This window comes from Jaculus jaculus, chromosome 1 (genome assembly GCF_020740685.1).
Source record: "Jaculus jaculus isolate mJacJac1 chromosome 1, mJacJac1.mat.Y.cur, whole genome shotgun sequence".
NCBI lineage: Eukaryota > Metazoa > Chordata > Mammalia > Rodentia > Dipodidae > Jaculus > Jaculus jaculus.
Genome location: NC_059102.1, coordinates 152,152,408 through 152,175,432, shown reverse-complemented (window position 1 = coordinate 152,175,432; position 23,025 = coordinate 152,152,408). Strand labels below are relative to the sequence as shown.

The 23,025-nt window shown below is 46.7% G+C and overlaps 1 protein-coding gene across 1 annotated transcript; it reads left to right on the top strand.

Annotated features, from left to right (window-relative positions):
• Positions 1–5,682: 5,682 nt before the first annotated feature.
• Positions 5,683–16,312, top strand: Zmynd19 (zinc finger MYND-type containing 19). Its single transcript, XM_045134272.1, has 6 exons — positions 5,683–5,825; positions 7,640–7,699; positions 12,104–12,210; positions 13,192–13,332; positions 15,255–15,435; positions 15,915–16,312. Exons 1-6 carry the CDS (start codon positions 5,775–5,777, stop codon positions 16,056–16,058), a joined length of 684 nt encoding a protein of 227 aa, XP_044990207.1. The 5' UTR covers positions 5,683–5,774; the 3' UTR covers positions 16,059–16,312.
• The last annotated feature ends 6,713 nt before the right edge of the window (positions 16,313–23,025 follow it).

The window sequence follows — 23,025 nt, the reverse complement described above, 5'->3', positions numbered from 1 at the left end:
TTTATTTTTTAGGCTTTGCAGGCAAACACCTTAACCATTAAGCCATCTCTCCAGCCCAAGTCTTTCTTTTTTTTTCTTTTCACAATTTTTATTAACATTTTCCATGATTATAAAAAATATCCCATGGTAATACCCTCCCTCCGCCCCTCCCTCCTGCACTTTCCCCTTTGAAATTCCATTCTCCATCCTATTACCTCCCCATCTCAATCATTGTAGTTACATATATAAAATACCAACTTATTAAGTACCCTCCTCCCTTCCTTGCTCTTCCCTTTATATCTCCTTTTTAACTTACTGGCCTCTGCTACTAAGTATTTTCCTTCTCACACAGAAGCCCAATCATCTGTAGCTAGGATCCACATATGAGGGAGAACATGTGGCGCTTGGCTTTCTGGGCCTGGGTTACCTCACTTAGTATAATCCTTTCCAGATCCATCCACTTTTCTGCAAATTTCATAACTTCACTTTTCTTTACTGAGTAGAACTCCATTGTATAAATATGCCACATCTTCATTATCCACTCATCAGTTGAGGGACATCTAGGCTGGTTCCATTTCTTAGCTGTTATAAATTGAGCAGCAATAAACATGGTTGAGCACGTACTTCTAAGGAGATGAGATGAGTCCTTAGGATATATGCCTAGGAGTGCTATAGCTGGGTCATATGGTAGATCAATCTTTAGCTGTCTTAGGAACCTCCACACTGATTTCCACAATGGCTGAACCAGATTGCATTCCCACCAGCAGTGTAAAAGGGTTCCTCTTTTTCCACTTCCCCGCCAGCATTTATGATCATTTGTTTTCATGATGGTAGCCAATCTGACAGGAGTGAGATGGAATCTCAGTGTAGTTTTAATCTGCATTTCCCTGATGACTAGTGACGTAGAACATTTTTTAGATGCTTATATGCCATTTGTATTTCTTCCTTTGAGAATGCTCTGTTTAGCTCCATAGCCCATTTTTTGATTGGCTTGTTTGATTCTTTATTATTTAACTTTTTGAGTTCTTTGTATATCCTAGATATTAATGCTCTATCAGATATATCACTGGCGAAGATTTTTTCCCATTCTGTAGGTTGCCTCTTAGCTTTTTCCATTGTGTCCTTTGCAGTGCAAAATCTTTGTAATTTCATGAGGTCCCAGTGATTAATCTGTGATTTTATTGCCTGAGCAATTGGGGTTATATTCAGAAAGTCTTTGCCAAGACCAATATGTTGAAGGGTTTCCCCTAAATTTTCCTCTAGCAGTTTCAGAGATTCAAATCTGATGTTAAGGTCTTTAATCCATTTAGACTTAATTCTTGTGCTGGCAAATAAGTTAAAATAACAACAACAACAAACAACAGCAACAACAAAAACCAGAAAACTTTCTCCAGCTGAAGATGGTAGAAATAAGGGGGAAATATAGGCCAGAAAGATCAGAACTATGAGGAGCCAGGCACAGTACTACACATCTGCAACCCCAGCGCTTGAGAAGCTAAGACAGGATTGTGAGATCAAGGCCACTTTGGACTATGGAGTGAGTTCCAGGCCAGCCTGAGCTAGAGTAGGAGGTCCATAATGAGTTCTAGGTCACCCTGAGACTCATAGTGAATTCCAGGGCAGCCTGGGCTAGTGAGATCCTACCTTGAAAAACAACACAAAACAAGTCCAAAAGCTGAGGATGTGGCTGAATGGTAGAATGGTCTCCTCACAAGCACAAGGCCACATTAAAAAAATTTTTTTAGTTGTCTTTATTATAAAAATGAAACAAATTACTTACAAAAACCTTTGTTTCAAATAGTATCTTATAAATGGCATTTTGCTTGGTGTTGTGTTTTAAAGATTACTATAGAAATTATCTCTAGTATGATAAATAAATGATTATTTTTCCCCAGAGGAGTGATTCTGTAGTGCAATATATTAAAAATACTGAGCAAATGAAAAAGTTAATAAATTTGTGCCGCTTATGAAAAAATGTTTTTCACTTTGTGTAGTGTTTACGTTAACAACAACAAAAAACCCATTTAAGATTATAAATTTAAATTTTTTTTTTTTTTTTTTTTGGTTCTTTGAGGTAGGGTCTCACTCTAGCCCAGGCTGACCTGGAGTTTACTATGTACTCTCAGGATGAAGGCCACGGTTTTGATCCTTAGGATGGGAAAAAAGAGTATGCAAGAAGGACTTGCTGCAGACAGACAGAGAATGGGCACACCAGAGCCTCTAGCCACTGCAAATGAACTCCAGATGCCTGTGCTCCTTACACATCTGGCTTATCTGGAGCCATCTCTTCAGCCCCACTTGTTGGCTTGTCATGAAGAGGCCAGAGATGGAAAATGCAGGTGACTTCCAGAAGCTGAGAATGATCCCTGGCTGAGTGCCAGAAAACAGTCCCAGTTGAGCCTACTGATGGCTCTTTGTGTTAAGAGCTCAGGCCTGTCAATTACTTGATTTCAGCCTTGTGACCTGAACTTCTAACCCACAGAGCCATGAAATAAATTTTTGGTGGTTTTTTTGAGCTAGGGTCTCCCTCTAGTCCTGGAATTCACTATGTAGTTTTAGATTGGCCTTGAACTCACAGCGATCATCATACATCTGTCTCCTGAGTGCTGGGATTAAAGGCGTGTGCCGCTATGCCCAGCTTAAGTTTGTATTTTTATGTTATATATTTGTAGTAGAGTAGTAAGAATTAATAGTAAACAAACTGCACTAGTTTTCTAGGTAGGAAGAGGAGACAAGCAGGCACATACAGACAGCTCTCAAGAACTTGATGGTAGGTAGCAGAAAGAAGGTGAGGCAGTAGCTGGAAGGCAGCTGAAGTCAAGGGATTTTTTTTTTTTTTTCGAGGTAGGGTCTTGCTCTATTTCAGGCTGACCTGGAATTCACTATGTAGTCTTAGGGTGGCCTTGAACTCAGGGCAATCCTCCTACCTTTACCTCCTGAGTGCTGGGATTAAAGGAATGGGCCACCACACCCAGTTTTTATTTATTTATTTTGGTAGATTTTTTTTTGTTTCTGTTTTGGAGACAGAATCTCACTATGTAGTCCAGGCTGGCTTCGAATCCTCAAAAGGCACCTGTTTCAGCTAGCTTCTTAGTGTGATGGTATCCTGACGGTAGTACAAAGCTTTGTAGGAAAGCTTGCCACAACCTGCAGAGTGGAATTAGAGGTATTACCATGACCTTTGTGAATGGAAGCGTATATATTGGAGAGAAAGCACTGATCATAGTCTTGATTTCCCCCAAAGGACCCTGAGAGTGTGCTTGGTTTAAATTAGGTCTTTAAGGAAGAATGGAACGCAAAACAGGTGCCTCAATCCAAACCAGCTGCATAGCATCTTGTCTTGCTCTTCACCACCTGCAGGCTTTTGTGGCTGAGGAGACAAGAAAAGCAGACTTCCCAGGCACTGTCTCTCTCACGCAGATGACAGACAGCAGGGTGGGGAGGGTGTGAGTGGTTAGCTCTCCAGACTCTTAGGAAAGTGTCTTGACTACCTCTATACTGTCTCTGGCATAGCAACTCCTTTCTCTGTTGTATGCTGCCACGTCAACTGATTGTTTTCCTGGGTTCTTCTTTGAAGGCATGTGGCTTGAATCACCATTTCTGAGAGAACATGCATGAAGAGCTTTTGTAAAATTTTAATTTTAAATATGTGAGAGAGAGAAAGAAAGGAGAGAGAAAGAGAATGGGTGTGCCAGGGCCTTCAGCAGCTATAAATAAACTCCAGACCCATGAGCCACCTTGTGCTTCTGGTTTACATAGGTTCTGGGGAATTGAACCTGGGTTCTTTGGCTTTGCATGCAAAGGCCTTAATTGTTAAGCCCTTTCTCCAGCTCCTACATGAAGGGCTTTTATTGCCTATAAGAGCACACATTTAGCTTTGCCTGATGCAGCCCCCCTTCCCTTTTTTTAAATTTATTTAGGGATGAAGATATATGGCTTAGCAGTTTAGTTGCCTGAAAAGCCTAAGGACTCATGATTGACTTCTCCAAGTCGCATATAAACCAGACACACAGTGACGCAAGCACACAAGGTTGCACATGGGTCCAAGGTGCATGAGCCTAGAGTTTGCTTCCAGTGACTGGAGGCCCTGGCCTGGCAATTCTCTCTCTCACTGTCGCATTAAAAAGAAAAAAAAAAAAAGTTCAAGGCCAGCCTGAGACTACATAGTGAATCCCAGGTCAGCCTGGGCTAGAGTGAGACTTTACCTCAAAAAACCAAAACAGGGCTGGAGAGATGGCTTAGCGGTTAAGGGCTTGCCTGTGAAGCCTAAGGACCCCAGTTCAAGGCTGGGTTCCCCAGGTCTCACGTTAGCCAGATGCACAAGAGGGCGCACGCGTCTGGAGTTCGTTTGCAGTGGCTGGAAGCCCTGGCACGCCCATTCTCTCTCTCTCCCTCTATCTGTCTTTCTCCCTGTGTCTGTCGCTCTCAAATAAATAAATAACTAAAAAATGAACAAAAAATATTTAAAAAAAAAAAACAAAACAAAGTCAGAGAGAATGGGCTTGACAGGGCCTTCAGCCTCTACAAACTAAATTCAGGCGCATGCACCAGTTTGTGCATCTGGCTTATGGGGGTACTGGGGAATCGAACCTGTTTCGTCACGATTCGCAGGCCAGCGAATGTCTCTGTCTACGTCTGCGTTTGGGGATAAGTCCCAGAGGCTGAGAGGTAAGACTTCCCGGCCTCCCTTGTAACAACCCTTCACAGATTTCCTCCTCTTGGTCATCGTCTCCAAAACGGAACCAAAGGTGCTGGGTGTGGTGGCGCACACCTTTAATCCCAGCACTCGGGAAGCAGAAGTAGGTGGATCACCGTGAGTGCGAGGCCACCCTGAGACTCCATAGTGAACTCCAGGTCAGCCTGGGCTAGAGTGAGACCGTACTTCGACAATTCCCCCCCCCCCAAAAAAAGAAAAGAAATAAAACAGAACCAAGAGAGCCAGAAACCTGTGCAGAACCTCAGGTGCCTGGGGTCACCTTGAAGCAAGTGGCGCCTGCCCCTGGAAATCTTGAGCACAAGGCCTTCCCGGCTTTCCTGTCAGACACACGCCCATCCCGACCGCCTAGCTCCTTCCCGGGCATGTCTCAGCCTTCTCAGGGCACCTAACGCCGCCTCACAGGACGACCACTTTGGTTCGGAGATCTGGGACGTGCGCCCCGTGTGTAGGGAGGTCCTGCTTGCCAGTGGCCACTGGGCAAGGACGGACGTTCCAGGTCCCCGCCTAGGCAGGCCGCGGGAAGCCGGGCACCCCGTGGGCCGACTCCCGCCGCTGCCGCGCGCACAAAGCTTCCCGCGAAACTGACGTTGCGCCGGCCGCCGCGCAGGCGCCGCCCCCGGCTCGCCCCTCCCCCGCTCTCGGCCGGCTCCTGACGCGCCTGCGCCCTCTTCCTACTCTCATTGGCCGTCGGGCCGCGGCGCGCGCTGACCGACGGAGGGCGCGCCCCTCGATAGGTCGGCCGGCGGCGGCGGTGGGGGGGTGTGTGTGTCCCTGGCCGCGCTCCGCCCTCGGCTCCGCTCGCTGAGGTGCGCGCGGCGGCGGTGGCGGCGGCGGCGGCGGCGGTGGTGGTGGTGTGGTGGTGGCGGCGGCGCGTGGCAGGTCCGGCGGGCGCGAGGCGACGGTGGCGGCGGCCCGAGCCCGGCCCAGCCTCGTCCGCCTGGGGCCCGCCCGGCCTGACCCCGATCTCCAGACCCCGGCCCCGGTCCGCTCCGAAGCGCGGCCGGTCTACGTCCCTGTCCGGCTTGGCCCGGCGCCTCTCGAGGGAGCGGCGCCGCCGGCCGAGAGCGCAGGCCCGGCCATGACCGACTTCAAATTGGGCATCGTGCGGCTCGGCCGGGTGGCCGGCAAGGTGAGTGGCGCGGAGCCGACCGCGGTCAGGCCTGCGCGGGCCGGGACGGTGGGGCAGCGGGTCGGGCGGGTGCGCGCGCGGGCCGGCTCGGTCTGGGCGCCGCCTTCCCCGCGCAGCCCTCCCCGTGGCCGGGGACGCGCCCCTCGAGCTCGGGACTCTCGTGCTAGGCGGGCGGCGGGGCGGAGGCGGCCAGCACCGTTCACTCCGGCGGGCCTGGCGACGCGGCTGCACCTGCGGCCACACGGTTTTAAACCCGGCGCCCTAACCGCGGCCTCCCACCGCGACGGGCTGCTCGGTGCCCGCCGGTCCGCACGAGGGCTGCGCAGAGGTGCGGTTTAACACTGCCCTGGGCCGTCCACGTTCGTCCACTCGAGCCTCAGGCTTCCCTGGAGCAGGACTAGGAGCCGGGGCCCTGATGCTGCTACTACGCTCCGGGCTCCCGCTACCCTCCTTGGCCCGGCCCCCGCCCACCGCGTGTTGGAGGCCAAGTTCCGGCCGGGGACCTAGTCTTACTCCCCTCCCACTACTGGCTGCCGTTGATGGTGGGAGAGGGGAACGGGCCGTAAGAAATCCGAGGCAGGTAAGCTAGCTCAGGTCGTAGAAACGTTTAGGAGAGCAAGACTGCCCATCTTGAGGACTTTTTTTTTGCATCAGTTCAGGCAGGGACTGTCGGCGTTTTCTGACTAGGGAGTCAGACCCTTTCCAACTCAGTCATTGATTGAAGAAACTTTTTTCTTTTGGGGGGGGTGGGGATTTTCGAGGTAGGGTCTCGCTGTAGTCCAGGCTGACCGGGAATTCACTATGGAGTCTCAGGGTGGCCTCCCGAGTGCTGGGATTAAAGGCGTGTGCCACACCTGGCTTCAGAAACTCCTTTTTTTGGTTTGTTTTTGTTTTTCGAGGTAGGGTTTCACTCTAGCCCAGGCTGACCTGAAATTCACTATGTAGGCTCAGGGTGGCCTCGAACTCAACGGCGATCCTCCTACCTCTGCCTCCCTAATGCTGGGATTAAAGGCATGTGCCACCATGCCCAGCTTCAGAAACTTTAAGACAGAAGGTTGGGGAGGGTCATCTAGCACTTGCGCTTACTGCCCAGCTTGCATTAGTTGGGACTTGAGTGTCCTCAGTCCCACTCCCTCATTCTGCTGAAACTCTTGGGAATAGGTTTCTTGGTACATTACAAACTCACGGTCCTTGGTCAGGGTTGGTCTTATGTGGATGGCACTGAAACCTCATAACAGCCCCTTCAGTGCAAAACAATGTGAACCTGTCCATTTTATTTTATTTAATTTATTTGAGAGAGAGAGAGAGAGAGAGAGAGAATATTGGTGTGACAGGGCTTTCAGCTGCTGCAAATGAACTCCATGTGCCAGTTGGTGCATCTGGCTTACGTGGGTCTTAGGCAATGGAACCTGGGTTGTTTGGCTTTGCAGGGAAGCACCTTAACCTCTAAGACATCTCTCCAGCCCTCCAACTGCTTGCTCACTTTCTTTCTCTCTCTCCCCCCCCCCCTCTTTTTGAGGTAGGGTCTTGATCTAGCTCAGGCTGACCTGGAGTTCACTATGTAGGCCCAGGGTGGCCTCAAACTCAGGGCGATCCTCCTACCTCTACCTCCTAAGTGCTGGGATTAAAGGCGTGTCTCCAACTGCACTTTTGGCACAGGCTCTGCCAAAGGAGGTTTAGCAAGGTCCCTCACTTACTAATGTCAGTCTGAAAAGCCATGTGGTTACTTTCTATCTCACTACCTCACTGCTGGTTTCCATTGTTACTGCATATGATGGAACTGTTCTTATGAGTATACTGTGGTTAATTTTCAGACCAAATACACACTGATAGATGAGCAAGACATCCCATTGGTGGAGAGCTACTCCTTTGAGGTAAGTCCTCCCACTTTGCTTTTCGGACAGTGTCTGGGAAGTGTCATGAGGAATAAATTTCTCTTCTGGCACTGGGATGACTACTGCTGTCTGTCAGCTTTCTGCATCCCCATGTCCAAAACTAGGTTTTACAAACCTAGCCACTACTGCCCAGTGTAGCCCAGAAGCCCTGTGAGACCTCTGACAGGAGTCTTATCTGTCTTCAGCTTGACAGCTGCCTCATCTTCTAAATACACCACGTGTGTTTATGATAGAATGTCTGTTAAAAAATTAAATGAGTAGATCTTATCTAGCCTCTGTACTCTGATGGGAGACCATCCTGCCTTCCAGCATTCTCAGTGAGGAACTTAAGTTCCTGCTGTTCATCTGCTGCTGTCTCCTCTCCAGCAGACAGTTCCACCACCCCATACCTCCATCTTGGGCACCTTGTACTTCCATAGCTGGTACATGTTCAGGAAGTTGTCTTCCGTGGATTGGCTCTCCCTCCCCTCCAAGGTAGGGTCTTACTGTAGCTCAGGGTGACCTGACCTAGAATTCACTATGTAGTCCTAGGCTGGCCTCAAACTTGAGGTGATCCTTCTACCTCTGTCTTCTCAGTGTTGGGATTAAAGATGTGCATCAATATGCCTACCTGGATTGGCTTTTTAACAAAAAATATTTCAGAGAGGGAAGGGGTCAGGTAGATAGAGAGCAGATGGGCATGCTAGGACAAATGAAGTCCAGACACACATGCTACCTTGTGCTTGTGGCTTACATGGGTACTGGGGAATTGAACCTGGGTCCTTAGGCTTTGCAGGCAAGTGCCTTAACTGCTAAGCCATCTTTCTTGCCCCAGCTTTTTTTTTTTTTTTAAATTTATTTGCATGCAGAAAGGAGGAAGGGAGAGAATGGGTGACCCAGGGCCTGTTGTCACTGTAAATGAAGTCCACATGCATGTGCAACTTTGTTATCTGACTTCATGTGGGCACTGGGGAATTAAACCTGGTCTGTAAGCAAGCACCTTTAACTACTGAGCCTTCTCCCCAGTACTGATTGTGGCATTAAAAAAATGTGTGCAGGACTGGAGAGATGGCTTAGTAGTTAAGGCCTTTGCCTGTAAAGCCAAAGGACTCCTCCTCTACTCTCCAGGACCCACCTAAGCCAGATGCACAAGGGGGCACATGCATCTGGAGTTCGTTTGCAGTGGCTGGAGGCCCTGGTGTGCCCATTCTTTCTTTCTCTCTGCCTCTTTCTCTCAATTAAGTAAATAAAATACATTTTAAAAAATGTGTGCAGGGCTGGAGAGATGGCTTAGCTGTTAAGCGCTTGCCTTTGAAGCCTGAGGACCCCGGTTCAAGGCTTGATTCCCCAGGGCTCACGTTAGCCAGTTGCCCGGGGGGGGGGGGGCACACATCTGGAGTTCATTTGCAGTGGCTGGAAGCCCTGGCGTGCCCATTCTCTCTCTCCCTCTGCCTCTTTCTCTCTCTGTCTGTCACTCTCAAATAAATAAAGAAAAAAAAAATGTGTGCAGCTGGGCATGGTGGCATATGCCTTTATAAAATTCCAGCACTCGTGAAGCAGAGATAGGCAGATTGCCATGAGTTTGAAGCCACCCTGAGACTACATAGTGAATTCCAAGTCAGCCTGAGCTAGTAAGATCCTACCTTGAAAAACCAAAAAATAAAAAAGTAATAATTAAAAATATGTTTGTGGGTGCATGTGTTTCTGTGTGAGTACTGGTGGATGTTTATATGGGTGTGTATGTGGAGCACTGGAGACACCTTCTGGTGTCTCCCTCAGGAATGTCATCCAACTTTTTTAAAAAAAATATTTTTATTTATTTGAGAGAGTGGGGAAGATATGTGTGTGTGTGTACACTATATATAGAGAGAATGGGTGTCATCTGGCTTGCATATTTATTTGCTTGTTTGTTTGTTTATTATTAGACAGAGATAGGGAGAATGGGCACACTAGAGCATACAGCCACTGCAGTCAAACTCCAGACGCATGTGCCACCTTGTGCATCTGGCTTATCTGGGTCCTGGAGAATCACACCTGGGTCCTTCGGCTTTGCAGGCAAGCACCTTTACAGCTAAGCCATCTCTCCAGCCCCTCCTTTTAAAGCCATCGTTTTAACTTCATGACTTTAAAAAAAAAATACACACACACACACACACACATAAAATTAATTTATTTGAGAGAAAGAAGCAGAGAGATAGGGGGAGAGAATGGGTGTGGCAGGGCCTCCAGCCACTGCAACCAAACTCCAGATGCATGCACCCCCTTGTGCAGCTGGCTTATGTGAGTCCTGGAGAATCCAACTGGGATCCTTTGGCTTTGGCAGGCAAATACCTTAACCACTAAGCTATTTCCCAGTCTGCATCCTTTTTTTTTTTTTTGAGACAGCATCTCTCACTGGCCTGGAGCCAGCCAATTAGGTTAGTGTGGCTGGTCATAGATGCCCTCCAACTGAGCCTTTTCCCCAGTTCCTTCCTTCCCCTTAAAATGTGGTCGGTCTTGGGGGCTGTTAAATGCTTGCCTGTGAAGCTAAGGACCCCGGTTCAAGGCACGATTCCCCAGGACCCACGTTAGCCAGATGCACAAGAGGGCGTACACATCGAGTTCGTTTGCAGTGGCTAGAGGCCCTGGCGCGCCCATTCTCTTTCTATCTGCCTCTTTCTCTCTCTCTCCGTCACTCTCAAATAAATAAGTTAGAATAAACAGGAAAAAAAACTGTCTTGGGGCTGGAGAGATGGCTTAGCTGTTAGGGTACTTGCCTGAGAAGCCAAATGACCCAGGTTTGATTCCCCAGGACCTGTGTAAGGTCAGATGCCCAAGGTAGGCACATGTGTCTGGAGTTCATTTCCAGTGGCTAAAGGCTATCTACTTTTTCCTCCATATCTCTCTTCCTCCCCTTTCCCTCAAATAAATAATAAATAAATAAAATATTTTTAAAAATGTGGTCTCACTATGTAGCTTACACTGACTATGAACACTCATTTCCTGTCTCTCCTGATAGCTGGGATTACAGGTATGTCCTACAACCCCTGGTTTTATGGGTATTTAAATTTTTACTTATTAATTAAAACAAGTTTTAAAATTTATTTTTATTTCTTTAAAGGAGAAAGAGGTAGAGAGAGAGAATGGGCATGCCAGGGCTTCTAAGCCACTGCAAACAAACTCCAGACGCATATGCCACCTTGTGCATCTGGTTTACATGGGTACTGGGGAATTGAACCTGGGTCCTTAGGCTTTGCAGGCAAGTACCTTAACTGCTAAGCCATCTCTCTAGCCCTAATTTTTTTTTTTTTTTTTTTGAGGTAGGGTTTCACTCTACCCCAGGCTGACCTGGAATTCACTATGTAGTCTCAGGGTGGCCTCAAACTCATAGGATTTATTTATTTATTTGTTTGTTTTGTTTTTTTATTCTTTTTGAACTCATAGGATTTTTCTACCTCTGCCTTCCAAGTGCTGGGATTAAAGGCTTGTGTCACCACACCCAGCTAAAGTTTTAAAAAAATTATTATTCGTTTATTTGAGAGAGATAAAGAGGCAGAGAATAGGCATGCTAAGGCCTCCAGCCACTGCAAATGAACTGCAGACACCTGTGCTACCTTGTGCATTTAACTTAACTGTGTCCTGGGGAATTGAACCTGGGTCCCTTGGTTTTGCAGGCAAGCACCTTAACCTTTAAGCCATCTCTCCAGTTCTTCTTTTTTTTTTTTTTTAAATATTTATTTGAGGTGGGGAGAGAGAATATAAATAATGGACATACTAGGGCCTCTTGCCAGTGCAAGTAAACTCCAGATTCTTTCACTACTTCGTGCATCTGGTTTTATGTGGGTACTGGGGAGTTGAGCCAGCAGGGTTTGCAAGCAAATGCCTTTGACTGCTAAACCATCTCCCCAGCCTCTTGTGGGATATTTATTTTAGTTTTTCAAGGTAACATCTCACTTTAGCACAGGCTGACCTGGAATTCACTATGTAGCCTCAAAGTGGCCTCAGATTCATGGGGTCTTCCTACCTCTGCCTTCTGAGTGCTGGGAATAAAGACTTGCACCACTGTGCCTGACTTTATTTTATTCTTATTTTTTTGAGTTAGGATCTCATTCTAGTCCAGGCTGACCTGGAACTCACTTTGTAGTCTCAGCCTGGCTTTGGAGTCATAGTGATCCTCTTACCTCTTCCACTGGAGTGCTGGAATTAAAGGTGTGCACCATCACACTTTGCTACTCTCTTTTTTGAGGTAAGGTCTTGCTGTAGTCCAGGCTGACGAGGAATTCAAAGTGATCCTTCTACTTCAGCCTCCCCAGTGCTGGAATTAAAGGTGTGCACCATGCCTGGCTTCCTTGGGTATTTTCTAAGTGAGATTTGAAGTGCTGCTGGGTATTGGAATCTTTCTAACAGATCTGTGTTCCTTCTCAGGCTCGAATGGAAGTAGATGCTGATGGAAATGGTGCTAAGATATTTGCATATGCCTTCGACAAAAACCGAGGAAGGGGCTCAGGCAGGCTTCTTCATGAGCTGCTGTGGTGGGTATTTTACGTCAGGCTTGTCTCCCAGCTGAGTCCTGTGTGAACTGTAAGGTACACAGGATGCCCAGTGGCAGGAGAGTCCAGTGGAGTCAGGTTCATTTTTACCTTCCCAGAATCTGGGAATAATTCTTACTATTTTTTGTTTTTTTAAGGTCAGGTCTCACTCAAGCCCAGGCTGACCTGGAATTCACTATGTAGTCTCAGGCTTGTCTTCAACTCACAGTGATCCCCCTACCTCAGCCTCCCAAGTGCTGGGATTAAAGGCACGCATCAGCACTTCTGGTGGGAATTAATCTTTGTCACTAACCCTAACAAATATGCATGTCATTTACTTTAAAACACCTAGTGAGATTCTGTTGGGGCAGGGCCACCTAGAGGAAGGGAAAAGTCCTGTTTTCTTAGCCTATGATATCTTTTTGGGAAATAGACCATTGCTCCTCATTGTATAAGGTGGAGACTGAAATGTTGGGACCATCCAGATAGGGATCTTTTCTTTAGGTAGGCTGTTTTGGTGGCTTTAGAGTTCTGTCTCTCTCTCTCTTTAAAATTTTCGTTTATTTGAGAGAGAATGGGTGCGCCAGGGCCTCTAGTTGCTGCAAATGAACTCCAGACACATGTACCACCTTTGCATCTGACTTATGTGGGTCCTGGAGAATTGAACCTGGATCCTTTGGCTTTGCAGGCAAGTGCCTTAACTGTTAAGGCATCTCTCCAACTTGGTTCTGTCTCTTTTGAGTCAAGCCTGTTAAGCTCCAGGGGCAGAATCATTACTTGTGGTACCTATCTGTATATGCTGCAGATTGATGATGATGTGCTTGGCTTCCTCTCCAGCCTTCCCTGCGTATGCCCCTTAACAGAATGAGAGCCCAATTCAATTCATGTGGATGATTTTTCAGTCTGGTTGGACTTGCATGCTTAAAGCAAAAAGTACCTGTGGTGGGGTTGGAGGCAGCAATTGAGAAAGTTTTCTTTCCTTAGGGAGCGGCACAGGGGAGGTGTAGCTCCTGGCTTTCAGGTGGTACATCTCAATGCTGTGACTGTGGACAATCGCCTAGACAACCTGCAGCTGGTGCCATGGGGCTGGCGTCCCAAAGCCGAAGAGACCTCTAGCAAACAGAGGTGGGTATTCCCTATCCTGGATCTGCCCCAGGTTCCAGGTATCTAAAGGACCATCCATATTCCTGCTCAATCCACTGGGTTGGGGACCTGGATCATTTTTCCCTAATGTGTTTGATTTTTCAAGGTAGGGTTTCACTCTAATCCAGACTGAACTGGAATTCACTATATAGTTTCAGGGTGACCTTGAACTCACAGCAGTCCTCCTTTCTCTGCCTTCTGAATGTTGGGATTAAAGATGTGCACATCACTCCTGGTTCCAATGTGGTTTTTTTTTGGGGGGGGGGTTGCCAGGGCTTCCAGCTGCTATAAACAAATTCCAGATTTGTGCACCACCTTGGGCAGCTGGCTTATGTGGGTTCTGGAGAATTGAACCTGGGTCCTTTGGCTTTGCAGGCAAGTGCTTTGACAGCTGAGCTATCTCTCCAGCCCTCCAATGGGAGAGGAAGAATATTGGTTATTTTTTGGAGTTGATCTTTCAATAATTGGCTCTAGGAGCATTTGAGCTGATACGATGGAGTGAGTTGCAAGCTAATGCCTCTTCCTATACACATAGGTGGTTTGTGAGACAGGACAGGGCTCAGAATATTCTGTTCAATATGTTTCCTTTTGGGGATTGTGTTGGTTTGGACTTGGTTGCAAGTGAAAGAAATTAGCTCAGTTTGGCTGATGTAAAAATAGGGTGCTTATTGCCCCTGACTGGAATGGGAAGAGCCAGAGGAGTGTGTTGTCCCTGGAGGCTTCTCTGGGGTGATGGAGTGGCCACCAATGCCAAACCTGCTCACTACGTGGTGATGAGATAACAGCAGTTGGAAAAGGATAGTTAAAACCCTGGAGGCAGAGAGTTGAGATTTTTGGTCAGCTGGCCTGTTGGCCTTTCCTCAGCCAGTTGTCTAAGGCTGCTTGTAGGATGAGCCTGGCTAAGACAGCTCTACAGGCTCTTTCTTGTGCAAGTGGGCAGGGATTGACCCAGGTGGATGCACCACTTTGTGTATCTGGCTTACATGTGTACTGAGGAATCTAACCTGGGTTGTTAGGCTTTATAGACAAGCTCCTTAACTACTGAACCATCTCTGCAGCCACCCTCCCCTCTTCTCTATCTCTTTTTTTTTTTGTTTGTTGTTTTTCGAGGTAGGGTCTCTCTCTGGTCCAGGGTGACCTTGAACTCATGGTGATCCTCCTACCTCTGCCTCCTGTGTGCTGGGATTAAAGGTGTGTGCCAGGCTGACCTGGATTTCACTGTGTAGTGTCATTTTGGCCTTGAACTCATAGCAGTCCTTCTACCTCTGTCCCAAGTTCTGGGTTTAAAGTCATGTGCCACCACACTCTGCTGGATTGGTACATTATATTTATGGTGTGTTCACCCTGTCTTTGTCAGGTTAGGAGCAGGACACTGGCTTCTGCTAGGCCTTAATTGCTGGGTCTGCTGCACTCACTTCTGAACAGTCAGCAGACCTGTTGGGGCCTTTTTTGCACAGCAGGTGCCTTACGCCACAGTGTAATTCAAATTCTTTTGGCTCACTTCTGTAGGAGGGCCTTTCAGAAGGGCTGGTTAGCTCACAGCATCAAAGGGAAGTAGGCTGGCAGGGTTGTAGTGGGTGCTTCTCAGGGTCAAGGGAAAGGAATGATTGTTGGCTTCTTGCCCCACCCAGGGTCCAGGTTTGCCAAGCTCCATGCTGCTATGTGCCTGTCAACCCCAGGTGTCAGAATGACACAGGAGGCTTGTTTTTAGTGGTATGCTGAATTTTGAATATCACAGAGTAATAAGTCCACTCAGTGAAGATGGTAAACAAAACTCAAGTTAATTAGAACAAAACTGGGACAGGATGTCTTGGGCAGGGCACCCTAGTCCTGGAGTCACATACCGTCTTGTGCTGACTTAGTCGGGCCATACATAGTGTACTGAAGCCTCTGCTTTCTTTTAGGGAGCAAAGCTTATACTGGCTTGCAATCCAGCAGCTTCCCACAGACCCCATAGAAGAGCAGTTTCCTGTCCTGAATGTGACCCGGTACTATAATGCCAATGGGGATGTGGTAGAAGAGGAGGAGAATTCCTGCACCTACTATGAGTGTCACTATCCTCCCTGTACGGTGATCGAGAAGCAGGTATGGTATGCTGCACTGAGGCATTGGCTCCTGGCCACCTCTGCCCAGAAGTCTTGAGTGTGGCCTGGAAGCTATTGGGTACCAATCAGAGTAGTTCTTACTTTGCTTTGTACCTGCCCAGGCTCAAGCCTAAGGCTCTTCAGTCACCACAGTGCCTAGTTTTTTTGTTTTTTTTTTTTCTTTTTTGTGTATATGTGAGGCCTGGAATTCACTGTGTATCCCAGGCAGGCCTGTAATCCTACAGTTCTTCCTCATTCTTCCTAAATGCCGGGATTACCGAAGTAAGTCTGGCTTTTTATTAATTTTTTACAGTGATTGGGGATCAAGTCCAGTACATGTAAGACAAAGGTACCCACTACTGAGCAATACCCACAGCATGATGCATAGGGTCTTTTTGGGTCCTTTCAAGTACTGAAATAAGGCTTCTGCCACACAATGCTTTTCCAGTGTGATACTGAAGCCAATGTTCTGTGTTTCAGCTTCGGGAATTCAATATCTGTGGGCGCTGCCAGGTGGCCCGGTACTGTGGCTCCCAGTGTCAGCAGAAGGACTGGCCTGCCCACAAGAAGCACTGTCGGGAGAGGAAGCGTCCCTTCCAGCATGAGCTTGAGCCAGAGCGATGACGGGCAGAATTGCTGCCACTGCTGCAGGTTCAAGGATTCCAGCTCTTCCATGGGCACAGCGGAAGATAGACTGGCAGTTGAACCTGGAGGTGCCAAAGAAGCCAGTGGTGGATCCCGAACAGCTGCCATGAGACCCCATAGCACATGCAGCTTGTGGGGACAGTGCCCCTCCAGTGTTCATCTCCAGCAGAGACAATGGGGAGGCTCCCCAGGACCTTTCTCATTATTTATATGTTAATATGTTTGTAAACTCATGTACAGTTTTTTTTTTTTGGGGGGGGTGGCTGGGAGGCAAGGGGAGGGTTAGAAACTTAAAATAGAATCATTTGTTGTATTCCTCAAATGGCAACGGGTTGACCACATGGCTAGAGACTCATGTAGCCAATTGTGGGGCCCCATGGAGAGCCCTGCACAGAGTCATGTCTGAAAGGGCAGAGTAAAAGGGTGGAATCATCCTTGTTGTGGCCAGTCTATGCTCCTCAATCACTGCTGTTTAGCCTTTGTAAATTTTAATATTTATTTATTTGAGAGAGAGAGAATGGGTGTACCAGGGTCTTAAACTGCTGCAAACAAACTCCAGACACCAGAAACATGCCACTTTGTACATATGGCTTAAATGGGTCCTAGGGAATTGAACCTGGGTCCTTTGCCTTTTCAGGCAAGTACCTTAACTGCTAAACCATCTCTCTAGCCCAGCCTTTTAGTTTTTTTTTTTTTAAACACTTACTTTTTTTTTTTTTAATTTATTTATTTATTTGACAGCGACAGACACAGAGAGAAAGACAGATAGAGGGAGAGAGAGAGAGAGAGAGAATGGGCGCGCCAGGGCTTCCAGCCTCTGCAAACGAACTCCAGACGCGTGCGCCCCCTTGTGCATCTGGCTAACGTGGGACCTGGGGAACCGAGCCCCGAACCGGGGTCCTTAGGCTTCACAGGCAAGCGCTCAACTGCTAAGCCATCTCTCCAGCCCGCCTTTTAGTTTTTTGAGGTAGGATCTTGCTGTAGCCCAGGCAGACCTGGAATTCCTTATGTAATCTCAGGCTGGTCTCAAATTCACAGCAATCCTGCCTCTGTTTCCTGAGTGCTGGGATTAAAGGGATGCACCACCATGCCTGGCCTCAGCCTTAAAAACATTATAAACACATAACACATACATAGTTTTACTTCTTTGCAAGCAGAGAGATAGAAGAGAGAATGGTCACACCAGGGCCTCTAGCTGCTACAAATGAACGCTAGACATATACACCACTTTGTGCATCTGGCTTTGAGAGTATTGAGGAATCGAACTGGAGTCTTTAGGCTTTGCAGGCAAGTGCTTCTGAGCCATCTCCAGACCCTTAGCCCTATTTTTTTTTTAAATACATTTTATTTACTTGAGAGAGATGAGAATGGGTGCGTCAGGGCGTCCAAATACTGCAATAGAACTCCAGATGCATGTGCCCCCTTGTGCATCTGGCTTATGTGGGTCCTGGAGAGTGGAACCTGGATCCTTTGGCTTTGAAGGCAAACGTCTTAACCACTAAGCCATCTCTCCAGCCCCTTAGCCCAATTAAAAAATATATTTTATTTGAGAGAGAGGGAGGAAGAAGTAGATAAGAGAGAATGGGTATGCCAGGGCTTCTAGCCACTGCAAATGAACTCCATGTGCATGTGCTATCTTCTACATCTGGCTAATGTGGGTCCTGGAGAATCAAACCTGGGTCCTTAGGCTTCCCAGAAAAGCACTTTAACTGCTAAGCCATCTCTCCAGCCCCTCAGCCTTGTTTTATTTTTATTTATTTATTTGAGAGAGAATGGGTGCACCAGGGACTCCAGCTACTGCAAACAAACTCCAGACTCGTGTGCCTCCTTGTGCATCTGGCTTTCGCGGGTCCTGGGGAATTGAACCGAGGTCCTTTGGCTTTGCAGGTAATAACCACTTACATCTCTCCAGTCTCCTCAACCTTATTTTTAAGAGGAACCTGCTGTGGAGTAGGATGACTTACTCTCACTACAGAATGTCCACTGAGGAACAGTGGACAAGAATGCAAGAGAGCTGACCACGGTTGAGTGGCTAAAGTGCATTGGTGAAATCTCATTTTAAGCACAGACACAGAGCAGTGAGAGCCTCTGCTCAAGAGAATTAGGATATATCCAGTAGGCAACTAAGGTCTCACTTGTAGTTTGGAGTAGATGGGAATGAGTGCTGGGCAACCAGAATGGGACAAATGCCCCTTATCCATTCCATTGGTGTGCCTTCTCTCGTCTCCCCCAGAGCAGCCCTGTCTTTGGAAGCTACAAGTGCCTGAGGACCTGTCAGCATCATGGGGGAAATTGGCCATCTATGAATGGGATCTTGCCTATTCTCTAGCCTTAGTAGGCCCTCCTGCCTGACTGGCTTGGGCTACCTCTGACCTGCTATTTGTCATCAGGCTCCTGCTGCACTGACTTGAAGCATTCTGCCAGAAGTTCTTATTTGTGCTTGCTGCTATCCTTGGCAGAACTGCTGTGGCCTAGAAAAGAGACAGTTGGAGCTGTCAGGGCAGCACTGACTCCTGAGTGACTTCCTAGAGCTTGGAGATCACATGGCCACATCAGGCCTGTACCAAGAAGCCCTCTTCCCCTTGGTGGTTCTGAAGGCCACAGTTATTTTGGAGAGGGGTAGATGGGATCTCCAAGTCTAGCAGGGAAGGCTCAGGAACCTATTGGGGAGGGGAGATATTTGTGTCTTGTGATATGGTTACTACAGATAGCAGTGGGTCAAGCTCTTGTTTGAACCAGGACTCCAGTAACCTGGCTTTCAGTGTATAGTTGTGGCCAGGCTGGTGGGGATGGAAGAGGTGGTGTTGGCATTTTGGTTCTTTTGTTAGTCTTCAGGTATGGGTCTGGGTACTTCCTCTAGGTGGCCTGCTTTCAAACAGGCACTGGGGATGAGGCAAATAGACTGCAGTCATATTTATATATATATGTAATTTTTTGGCAAGGTCTTGACCTAGCCCAGGCTGGTCTCAAACTCATGATGATACCTCCGTGTCTCCCAAATGCTGGGATTAAAGGCATGTACCTCCCTGCCTGGCTAACGTTTGCTTGTATCATTAGGGGAGTTACCAGAAGTTTGGCATTTGAGCTTGTGTCCTGACCATTAGGGATTAATTTACACTGCCACTAACCTTTCATTAGTGTCACACTTAAAGAGAAGCTCCCAGGATCAATGAGGTCTGTGTTAATGAAGATAAAGGTTCTAGGCTTGCCTATGGGTTCCCTATCTCAGTTCTGCCAAGTTTCCTTCCTGGCTGGTACAGATGCTGCTGTGCAGGCAAGAGCACCCCGTGGGCCACTTTTCATTTGCTTCCCTGCTCCCACACCTGATACCATTTTAAGATCTCCCTTTCTCATAATCCTTACCTCTATGAGTTTTTCTTTTGGTTTTTCCTAGGTAGGGTCTTGCTGTAACCCAGGCTGACCTAATATTCACTATGTAGTCTCAGGATGGCCTTGAACACATGGTGACCCTCCTACCTCTGTTTCTCAAGTGTCAGGATTAAAGGTGTATGCCACCATGCCCAACAAGTTTTTTTTTTTTTTTTTTTTTTTTTTTTTTTAAGGGTTTTGGCTTTAGGCTGTGCTGTGAATTTACTATGCAGTCTCAGGATAGCCTCGAAATCATCAATCTTCCTACTTCTGCTGCACTAACATGCCTGGTTGAGAAAAATATTTAGAAGGTTCAATGTGACACCTGTTGCTACCTTGCCAAGTAGTGGCTTCACAGGAATGCACCTTAACTGCTAAGCCATCTCTCCAGCCCATTTATTTTTTTTCCTCAATTTTTATTAACATTTTCTATGATTATAAAAAATATCCCATGGTAATACCCTCCCAACCCAATTTCCCCTTTGAAATTCCATTCTCCATCCTATTACCTCCCCATCTCAATCATTGTAGTTACATATATAAAATACCAACCTATTAAGTACCCTCCTCCCTTCCTTGCTCTTCCCTTTATATCTACTTTTTAACTTACTGGCCTCTGCTACTGAGTTTTTTTCCTTCTCATGCAGAAGCCAAATCATCTGTAGCTAGGATCCACAAATGAGGGAGAACATGTGTCACTTGGCTTTCTGGGCCTGGGTTACTTAGTATAATCCTTCCCACATCCATCCATTGTTCTGCAAATTTCATCACTTCATTTTTCTTTACCGCTGAGTAGAACTCCATTGTATAAATGTGCCACATCTTCATTATCCACTCATCAGTTGAGGGACATCTAGGCTGGTTCCATTTCCCAGCTATTATAAATTGAGCAGCAATAAACATGGTTGAGCACATCTAAGGGAATGAGATGAGTCCTTAGGATATATGCCTAGGAGTGCTATAGCTGGGTCATATGGTAGATCAATCTTTAGCTGTTTGAAGAACCTCCACACTAATTTCCACATGGCTGGACCAGATTGCATTCCCACCAACAGTATAGAAGGGTTCCTCTTTTTCCACATTCCTGCCAACATTTTATGATCATTTGTTTTCATGATGGTAGCCAATCTGACAGGAGTGAGATGGAATCTCAATGTAGTTTTAATCTGCATTTCCCTGATGACTAGTGATGTAGAACATTTTCTTAGATGCTTATATGCCATTCGTATTTCTTCCTTTGAGAACTCTGTTTAGCTCCATAGCCCATTTTTAAAAATTTTTTTTTGTTCATTTTTTATTTATTTATTTGAGAGCGACAGACAGAGAAAGAAAGAGGAAGAGGGAGAGAATGGGCGCGCCAGGGCTTCCAGCCCCTGCAAACGAACTCCAGACACGTGCGCCCCCTTGTGCATCTGGCTAACGTGGGACCTGGGGAACCGAGCCTCGAACCGGGGTCCTTAGGCTTCACAGGCAAGCGCTTAACCGCTAAGCCATCTCTCCAGCCCCCATTTTTTGATTGGCCTGTTTGATTCCTTATTAGTTAACTTTTTGAGTTCTTTGTATATCCTAGATATTAATCCTCTATCAGATATAGAGCTGGCGAAGATTTTTTTCCATTCTGTAGGTTGCCTCTTTGCTTTTTTCACTGTGCCCTTTGCAGTGCAAAATCTTTGTAATTTCATGAGGTCCCAGTGGTTAATCTGTGGTTTTATTGCCTGAGCAATTGGGGTTGTATTCAGAAAGTCTTTGCCAAGACCAATATGTCGAAGGGTTTCCCCTACTTTTTCCTCTAGCAGTTTTAGAGTTTCCGGTCTGATGTTAAGGTCTTTAATCCATCTGGACTTAATTCTTGTGCATGGAGAGATAAAAGGATCTATTTTCATCCTTCTACAGATACATATTCAGTTTTCCCAACACCATTTGCTGAGGTGGCTGTCTTTTCTCCAATGAGTATTTTTTTGGCATTTTTATCGAATATCAGGTGCTGTAGCTACCTGGACTTACATCTGGGTCCTCTATTCTGTTCCATTGATCTACATGTCTGCTTTTGTGCCAGTACCACACAGTTTTTGTTACTATGGCTCTGTAGTATAGGTTAAAATCAGGTATGGTGATATCACCAGACTTATTTTTGTTGCTCAGTATTATTTTAGATATTTGAGGTTTTTTTGTGATTCCAAATGAATTTTTGGATTGTTTTTCTATTTCCATGAAGAATGCCTTTGGAATTTTGATGGCGATTGCATTAAATGTGTAGATTGCTTTTGGTAAGATTCCAGTCCTTCTTTTAATGTATATATATTTTTATTGACAACTTCTATACTTCTAGACAATAAACCATGGCTTCCCCCACTTTCACCTTCACAACTCCACTTTCTGTCATATCCCCTCCATTTGTCTCTTATTTTTAATTATTTTTCACTAACAGCTTCCATGATTATAAGCAATACCCCATGGTAATGCCCTCCCTCCCCCACTCTCCCCTTTGAAACTCCACTTTCCATCATATCCCCTCCCCCTCTCAATCAGTCTTTTATTTTGGTATCTTTTCCTCCTATTTTTTTCTTTTTATTTTTTCCCTTCTACTATAATAGTCTTGTGTGGGTAGTGTCAAGCATGTGAGGTCATGGATATCCAGGCCATTTTGTGTCTGAAGGAGCACATTGTAAGGAGTCCTACCCTTCCTTTGGCTCTTACATTTTTTCTGCCACCTCTTCCATAGTGGTCCCTGATCCTTGGAAGGTGCGATATACATATTGCAGTGTTGAGCACTGCGGTCACTTCTTCCCAGCATCATGATGCCTTCTGAGTCATCCCAAGATCACTGCCATCTGATAAGAGAAGGTTTCCTACCAAAAGTGAGAGTAGCATTAATATAAGGGTATGAGCATTGAGAAGTGCTTAGTGGGCAGTTTGATGTATCTCTTACTTTGGTGTCATTGTCTTTCTCTTATGAGGGTCTTGTGAAGGTATTGCTAGGCACTGTGAAGTCGTGGGTATCAAGGCCAATTTCTATCTAGACAGTTTTTTGTTTTTTTTTTTTCCCAGGTAGGGTCTCACTCTAGCTCATGCTGACCTGGAATTCACTACGTAGTCTTAGGGTCTCCTCAAACTCACGGTGATCCTCCTACCTTTGCCTCCCGAGTGCTGGGATTAAAGGCGTGCTCCACCACGCCCGACTCGACAGTTGCATTTTAAGGAGTCCTACAACTTCCTTTGGCTCTTACATTCTTTCCACCATCTCTTCTGCAGTGGACCCTGAGCCTTGGAGGGTGTGATAGGGATGTTTCAGTGCTGGACACTCCTTTGTCACTTAGCACTATGTTGCCTTTTGGATCATCCCAGTGGTCACTGCCATCTGAAAAGAGCTTCTCTAACCAGAAGTGAAAGTAGCATTATTATATGAATATGAACATTAAGTGTAGTGTTTTCAGGGCCGTCCAGTGAGCATAATATGCATTTAGCCAGATGAGGGCAGGCTTTACACCCCTAAGGCTCATGACTTCCCCTGCCATAGGCTTTTGGTTAGGCTTTCAGTACCAGGCATGTATTCCCTCTCATAGAACGGGCCTCCACT

Excerpts from the sequence above, each read along its gene's own strand:
- Zmynd19 (XM_045134272.1), top strand. The coding sequence starts at position 5,775 with ATGACCGACTTCAAATTGGGCATCGTGCGGCTCGGCCGGGTGGCCGGC. Across the intron at positions 5,826-7,639 it reads TCGGCCGGGTGGCCGGCAAG|ACCAAATACACACTGATAGA; the intron begins GTGAGTGGCGCG and ends GTTAATTTTCAG. Across the intron at positions 15,436-15,914 it reads GTACGGTGATCGAGAAGCAG|CTTCGGGAATTCAATATCTG; the intron begins GTATGGTATGCT and ends TCTGTGTTTCAG.